The sequence below is a fragment of the Euprymna scolopes genome, chromosome 1 (genome assembly GCF_053919585.1).
Source record: "Euprymna scolopes isolate OS-2025 chromosome 1, ASM5391958v1, whole genome shotgun sequence".
Classification (NCBI taxonomy): domain Eukaryota; kingdom Metazoa; phylum Mollusca; class Cephalopoda; order Sepiida; family Sepiolidae; genus Euprymna; species Euprymna scolopes.
The window spans coordinates 37,713,226-37,721,917 of record NC_136482.1 but is presented as its reverse complement, the minus strand read 5'-3'; the positions used below and the strand labels follow the sequence as shown (position 1 = coordinate 37,721,917).

General features: G+C 35.7%; 1 protein-coding gene across 1 annotated transcript; it reads right to left on the bottom strand.

Moving 5' to 3' along the window:
* Positions 1-517: 517 nt before the first annotated feature.
* LOC145283346 (uncharacterized) lies at positions 518-2,477 on the bottom strand. Its single transcript, XM_080132274.1, has one exon. The coding sequence runs from the start codon at positions 2,423-2,425 to the stop codon at positions 965-967; it is 1,461 nt and encodes a 486-aa protein (XP_079988400.1). The 5' UTR covers positions 2,426-2,477; the 3' UTR covers positions 518-964.
* Positions 2,478-8,692: the final 6,215 nt, after the last annotated feature.

Below are 8,692 nucleotides of genomic sequence, written 5' to 3'. Positions count from 1 at the left end.
TTTATTAATATTTTAGAGCTGCATTGCTTATGTCAATAGTCCTTCTGTAGAAGAGGTCGTTTCTATAAAGAACTAACCGTTAATCCTATATTAACATCTTCGTAAAGTTGGGAAATAGAGATTTGAGAAATTAACGCAGTTCCCATACGTTTTTTTGATAGGGAAAAATTCCCTACTCTATCATCAGATAGACATTGCTGCTTGTTTTATGGATAGATATTAGGAATTATTGTATTTTGGACGGGATTTGTGTACCACTTTGTTAATTATATAAGAAAGAACCTGCATTTAATACTCGTGCAGAATATGTTAGTTATATGCCAAAGTCATGTTTGTCGGTCATCTCAGCATAGAAAAATGCTGGCAAATTCTCAGATGCTATAGATTTAAATTGCAAACCCTAAAGCGAATTTAATGTTCACTAAATAAACATTTGTGTATATGAATGAAATCAGGCAAATGAGTTTATTCAGAAACGACCTAAAGTCTAAGTTATACATCTTAAGATCTATCCTGCAAACGATAATATTACTAGGCTTAAATAGGTGCAAGTGCATCGAATATAGTCGAATGACGGATAAATACCCAGATAAAAATCGTAAGAAAAAATAAGTTACGATTACGATATTATCACAACAAATGATTCTAAAAGTCAAGTGATGTGTGATACATTTCCGTCAGTCTTCGAGATTATAATTCAGCAGTTTAAATTCGCTGACTTTTTACAAACAAGATACGCCTAAAATAGTTAAAACAGTGCTATAGGCATTTAAAAAATTGCAGATTCAAATCTGCATTAAATTCAGTGTTTTGGGGCGGTATGCAAATTTCGAAATAGCTGATATAGAAATATTTAAAATAGCAGTTCTTTGAATGTTACGAATCCTTACACGTATATGGACTTTTATGCATTTTAAAAGATGTTACGAATATGGCAGCGATAAGAAACAGCAAATAAACATTTCTATATTCGATAGGTTTCGGCTGCAATTCGTTCTTGAAAATAGGCAACAGTTGCATTCCAGCTTTGTTTGTAAAGATATACTTCGTCGGCATATTCTAAATTTGTATCATTGCTACCGATGTGCCCTCCAAGTATGCCAATAGTTCTGGGATAATCAGAGGTTTTAACTTCCAAAGAAGCCGTCTGAGCAATGTAAGATAGGGCGCTAAATAAAGTATGCAAGTCGTTCACATGGAGATTCTTTGTATTAATACAGTTGTCGATACTCTCGATCGTCTTAGGACGCAGTAACTTCCGTAGCGTAAAAGCGCGAAGGACTTTATTTTCAGTGGCAAGTTCGCACATCAAATAAACGCAGTCGATATCTGGATTGTTGGGGTGTGGGCGAGCTAGCTCCGTTTTATAGCATGGATCATGAAACACGAACTTAGCAAGGTTGTCTATAGAAGCAGACCGTTTATCTCTATTGTTCACTAAATCCAGGATTCTGAAGTAAGCCATTCGCAATCTGAAGAACCTATCCTGCCCAGTTCTCATATTAATTAAGTGTTCATTAAATGTATCTCCAAGGAACGTATTAGGAATGGCTATATTGGAACCAGCGTCAGTGAGGCGTTTAACGAACACTTTGTAATCAGTCTCAATAGTTTTATCGATAAGTACTAAGCCAAGACTCTGCGGTTTCTTGGGCTCAAACGCGTGGTCAAGAGTGAGGACTTCGCTTGCCTTCTTCATTCTCAACGGCATATAATTATTCGGTTTCATAGAAAGCCACCAGCCGTCGTAAGAATTGATGGGGTAAGAACATATTAGGCTACCATTTGTATATATCGACTGCGTCTCACCGAACTTGTATTTAGATGGATGAAATATGCCAGGTATTGAGAGTGAAGTGAACACCGCGTCAGCGATTAATATATCCGGAGTGGTCTTTGCGTGGAAATATTCCACACACATTTTGTTAACGTTTGTTACAACGATGCACAGTTCTTTGCCAGTTTTTCGGTACATTTTCTCGAAGGTTACTTCGGATAAAGCGGTTTTTGATTCCAGGAGACGATTTAACCATTTTCGAAACAGCTCACCGTTGTTCCAACCAAGGTTTTCGACGAATCCGGGAAAGAGGTAAGCGTATCCCTCCCGATCGTCAATGATCAAATTCTCCAAAAGTTCGGCGTATAATTCCTGTACTTTTTCACAATCATAACCAACAGCTAAGAGTGCTGCCGCCACTGCACTTGTTCCGACCCCCGTAAAACGCAGAAGTCTTTGGAACACTCCAATTTCTTCTAGGACTTTTACAGACCCGGCGAAGGCAAAACATTTAGGGCCACCACCGGAAAGTATGAGGTTTTCTATGTTAAAGTAACGGCCCTTAATTTTGGTAAGGGGTAAAAGATCCGACCCATAGAATCGATCTGGCGATATGTGCACAGACGCTTTCTTCAATTCGTTACCCATTGCCGGTCAGCTGAACACCAGTTATCTTATCTTCCTATTACGAGTATACTTTTTTTATTTATATAACAAAGCTAATAAATTAGCAAGGATCACTTGAATTCCATTGCTTAGGGTTGTTTAAGACTGTCCTGATCACCCCTACTTTGCTCTTTAGGTGTTAAGGCATCGCTATTCTCTATATTACTTGGGGGCGTAGGCATGTTTACCCATGACAATTTATATATATATATATATATATATATATATATATATATATATATATATATATGTGTGTGTGTGTGTGTGTTTGTGGGTGTGGGTGCGTGCGAATGTGTATATATATATATATATATATATATATATATATATATATATATATATAATGATGAAAATAGAAATAGTATTCCGACAAAATAGAGATGAACACATAATACGGTTTGTTCCTTTATATATATATATATATATATATATATATATATATATATATATATATATATATATATACTACCAAAAGTACCTGTCATTTACTGGGTTCAAAAACAGCCTACAGAAAATTGACTCTGATTTATGAAAGTATGATAGCTCATGAAAAGGAAGGGGTGTAAAGACATAGCTTTGAATTCGGGGGTATCAAAACCAAAGCAAAATATGATGAAAGTAAAAATAAAATATATAAACCCCATAATTTATTATACCATACCTGTTCACACTGAAACACTTATCAAAATATTCCGTGGATCTATATTAAAACACCTTGTTAAGCTTTGTGACATATTTCCATTCTATGGAGGTCAGGTGCGAACGAACACCCCATAATTTTATTATACAATATTTCTTGAAACTGAAACATAATAATCAAAGTATACTTACGTAGATAGATATTAAAAGTCGTTATTAAAGTGTGTGCCTATTTCCATTCTATGGAGGACAGGTGCGAACGTGGACCTCACAAATTTATAATACCATCCCTATTTAAGTAAAAACATAATTATCAAAGTATTCTTATGTACATCTATATCAAATGTGTTTTGTTTTTTTTCATTTAATTTTTTTTTATTCCCATACTTTGTGGTCCAGGCGCGAACGAAGAGCCCCACAATTTAAATGAACTACTGTTCTGCCACATAAAACATACCCATTCGTTATTCGCGATACATCTTCTATCATTACATGTAATCAGTTCTTTTTTTTTTTAATAGTCAACCATATAGGAGCCTATTCGTGACCAGACACATACACGGTATTTATTTCCCCCCCCCTCCGAGCAAATTAGGCACAAAGCCGATTTTTAATGTGAGAAGTGAAGGGGAAATTGGGACCAACTCCCCGGGGAGTAGGGGGCCTGGATAGTGACGATTGGTATGAAGGGTTGCCCCTACAGTGACCAAGGTCTTATCTGTGGGGTCGCCCCAACATAGGGTCTTTGCCTGCAGTATCTGCCGGAACAGATACTACACTTTGAGGTATTTATTTGCTCCCCCACTGAGCAAATTAGGCACAAGGCCGATTTTTAATGTGAGGAGTGAAGGGGAAATGGGGACCAACTCCCCGGGGAGTAGGATAGTGACAATTGGTATGAAGGGTTGCCCCTACATTGACCAAGGTCTTATATGTGAGGTTGCCCACACATATGGTCTTTGCTTGCAGTATCTGTCGGAACAGATGGTATTTATTTATTTGCTCTCCCACTGAGCAAATTAGGCACAATGCCGTTTTTAATGTGAGGTTAAAACCAGCTCCCCTAAAAGTAGGCAGAAAGGGGGCACTCTGGTTACCAAAAATAATAATTGTCCCAGTATAGAGGGTTTCCCCTCCATTGACTGGTACAAATTATCTTAAGTGCAGCATCTGCCGGAACAGATGGTATTTATTTGCTCCCCCACCGAGCAAATTAGGCACAAGGCCGATTTTTAAAGTGAGGCGTGAAGGGGAAATGGGGACCAACTCCCCGGGGAGTAGGGGAGCTGGATAGTGACAATTGGTATGAAGGGTTGCCCCTACATTGACCAAGGTCTTATATGTGGAGTTGCCCCCACATATGGTCTTTGCTTGCAGTATCTGCCGGAACAGATGGTGTTTATTTGCTCCCCCACCGAGCAAATTAGGCACAAGGCCGATTTTTAATGTGAGGAGTGAAGGGAGGGGGAAGGGAAAAAGGGGACCAGCTCCCGAGAGGTGGGAAATGGGAGCTGGTTAATGGTCAGGCATGTGGGGTTGCCCCCACATCTTGTCTTTGCTAGTCATAGCTAGTCATAGCTAGTCATAGCTTGCAGTATCTGCCGGAACAGATGGTATTTATTTGCTCCCCCACCGAGCAAATTAGGCACAAGGCCAATTTTTAATGTGAGGAGTGAAGGGAGGGGGAAGGGAAAAGGGGACCAGCTCCCGAGAGGTGGGAAATGGGAGCTGGTTAAAGGTCAGGCATGTGGGGTTGCCCCCACATCTGGTCTTTGCTAGTCATAGCTAGTCATAGCTTGCAGTATCTGCCGGAACAGATACTACACTTTGATCTTGGCCCGAAGGCCATACACACACACACATTTAGCTTTATATTATAGACATACATAAAATTACAGGTGGCCCGTTCGGTCAGTGTATGTTTAAGGTAGCTTTAGGATAACGAGTATACCGAATTGATATATACAAGTTCAGATGTATAAACAGAATTATTATATAAAGCGCGAAAATGTAATGCGGTCTCGAAAACAAGCATACTGAGCAGTGACAACATCAGAAACTTTTGCGCCCGCAAACAACATTGAATGCACTCGCGCATGAAAACAAACATAAGTGAGAACAATACGGAATACCTTAGATAATAAAGTCTTAACATCATTACCATTAGATAAATGCCAAAACTTGTATGTATCTGAGAGGAGAATAATCCGTTGAAAAAATACTATAAGAAAAAATACAAGAAAGAATCGCTCATTGTACATGTCCACATAGTTTGTGTGTGTGCGTGTGTGTGTGTGGGTGTGTGTGTGTGTTAGGGAGACAGAGGAGGCGTGTTAACAACCATAAGAATGAAATAATAATAGTAATTAATTCATCCAGTAATATTAAACGGTGAAACATTTTCAAATAAAAGTTTAAAAAGCGTTAGCACCCCCCTACACACATGCTTTGGAGGTGTTTTATGTAGTTTTAAAAAATTGAAACTCTGCCATCATCCCTAAGTCATTATTTCTTGAAAATAATATTTACGATTAAATGTCTCGCAATGTCGCTAAGAAGTGGGACCTAATATCTCGTTAAATTTATATAGGAAAATGATCCCCAACTCTACAATGTTATTTCTTAATTAATCGAAAAAAAAAAAACAACTTTTATATTATCATTGGTTGTTTTGGTTTTACGGCATATCAACCTTTTTCTGGTTATTTAAAGCCAATGGTTTGGAAGAAATTATTTTTAATAGAATTTTTTTTTCAAGTCGGTTTCTATTTAACTCATAGTTGAGACACTAACAGAGAGTACTACTCCGGGTCAGAACGGACCTGGGAGCAATGACAATTAAAGTGTGGCTCCACACTCCTCTATACCGGCAAGCTGAGGGGTCGATATAATTTGATTTTTTTTTAAAACAATTCGAACTTACAGTGAGTAATACAATTAAATTAACCGTAAAAAAGCATTAATCGCGGACAGGAAACACGTATATTTATTTCTTTATGGAAAACTTGTTTAATCGCGGACAACATAGGTTTATAAAATATTTAAATCCACCTGAACGATCAACACATCTTTATATTTTTCTTTTCGTCATTTTCAAATATTATTGCGGATTATAATCGATTGCATAGTAAGATGTCAGGTCATAAAAAATTGAAGAAAATATTAATGTTTAAAGATTCGGATTAAGTTCGCATAAAATGTACACGTAAATCGATTGACAATTGTCAGAACTGAAGTGCAGTCTGGATTTTATATTGGCTTCTCCAGCCCTCTCCCACCATTATTATTGCATGCTTCTTTTTATTTTGCGCGTTTTCCTGCTGAGAAAAGTTCGGTCTGTCCCTTTCCGCCATTATTAGTTTTTAATTCAATACTTTTTTTTAAACGGGATTTTGCATTTAACACTGTGCTAATTTTTAATCGTATTTTCAAGTCAAATTCAAGTTTTAGGGTATCATTTTTATTAAATTGTTAAGAGAAAAACACCTACGCTCCCGTGTTAAATGGTAGATTCCTAAATAATAACGTTATTATTTCAGCGCGAGTCATTAAATACTAATGTACATTTTAAAGTAATTACACATGAATTCACATAAAAGCAGGCAGGCTGGGGTGTAATAGGTTAAAATAATTTTTAAAAAATACAGTGATCCTTGTACATAAAATACAAATATTAAAGTGTATCCCAAAAATTCAATGGTGAAACTTTCTTTTGTTCACGTTTTCACTGGAGAAAAATAATATAGATTAATTATCTCCCTTGATTTTAAAAATATGGCGAGGATTCCAGCAATATTTTGCGTATTGCTGAAAATAATTTATTTTATTAAATACAAACGACAATATATATTGCCAATTTCTTTTCGAGGTGCGGGGTGGCATATATTTTCTTACATTTAAGTTTACTTTAAGTGTTATAAGATATGTTATCGCATCAGAATTTAATCAAACGTTTACAATGGTCACACATTCTCTTAAGTCCCCTTTTGTAACCACCATTACATTATTTACATGTATGTAAAGACATTGTAATAAAAATGTAGAGTGATATTCATATTTGCTCATATTTTTTACAATAAGCTAATGTGACATGATTGTTATCACATTAATGATTCGGAGAGAAGTATATGTTAGTGGTTTATGTTTTTTTCTTTTTTGTAAATTATTTGGATTTTATTACTTCTTTTCTAATGTTAACTGGATTTTGGAAGCGTTTAACCTAGGTCACCGCCAACCTACTGTGTATTTTATTGAACGAGGGCATCTTTCTGTGAATCCGGGAATCTGCACAAAACTTCTGACAGCACTATATATTTAATCCACGTTTAGTCAGCCATGACAGAGTTGAACCTCTATGTAATTTTGAGTGTCGCACGATCTGTTTATTGAAGGTTCAGCCTGTGGGCGAGTGTAGATAACTTCCAAATGTTTAAGTGCTTTTTTCACGACACCCAATATAGTCAAAGATATTCAAATCGCACAAATCATTAATCGTCGCTTAAACCCCTAGTTGGTAAGAATGCACGCGATTGTTGTTGAGTTAGAATTATTAGATTATATTTTCACACACAAAAAATGAAATTCTAGTATGCTTAACTTAGGAAATCTCTATAAGAATCAGGAAGACTTTTTAAACAGTTTGAAATATATGTGGACCACATGTAGTGTAACTTACTGTTTTAATATATTAAAGTATAAAAAATCAATTCTTAGCAGTAAACACTTTATCAAGGGCAAATGATGATTAGCGGCTGATTACCGTCAGATAGATTGTGAGACAACAACACAATGATCAGTAATAATTGAACTTGAGCAAACAAGATTTTGTTTACGTAAGAGTAGAAACGAACGATGTTATATTAAACTATGTCTCAGTATTGTATTCAACTCACAAATAGTTTTCGGAAATAAAATGTTTATATGGACGCAAACGCTGGGCGAAAACATGTGTTTGCTTGTCTTATTATTTTCCAATCGGTTACCGGCGAACGCCCGCTTTCCTTGAGTTCCCAGTATTTGTTTGCTAACGTTGTTTTCATACGGTGTTGTTTTTATTGTTGAATCCACTTTTGTGGTCATAATATCGAGTTTTGAAATCTAAAGAAGACATACCTACGTAATATTTATTATTATTCGGTTTCCCTCGCAAGTATTGTGACTTGGTAAACTATGCTTTTGGTTCGACATTTATTCTGAAGTAGGCAAAGTCTGCGGTATCTACAGTTGGTCGTAATTAATATTTTTATTTTTATTTCTAGCATGGTTGTTGTTGTCCGGAGTTGGTGTATTATTATTATTATTATTATTATTATTATTATTATTATTATTATTATTATTATTATTATTATTATTAATATCATTATTATTTATATTATTATTATTTCTGCTAGTTATATATGGGTATTTTGTGTTAGTTTTATTTTTGTCATGGTGTCCACTTTTTATTGTTTATTTTGTTATTGTTTGCATTGATTGTATTTACTTTTTTTTATTATATGCTTTAATTATAATCTCTAAATTTTCGCAGCAGCTGTAGAATAACTTTAGTGTATTTTTATTGAAAATTTTGTGTAAGGGGTTGGTTGCGGGAAAGTTTGTTTCGATAAGATC

What these genes read in the sequence shown, in the direction of transcription:
- LOC145283346 (XM_080132274.1), bottom strand. Translation starts at nt 2,425, where the DNA reads ATGGGTAACGAATTGAAGAAAGCGTCTGTGCACATATCGCCAGATCGA.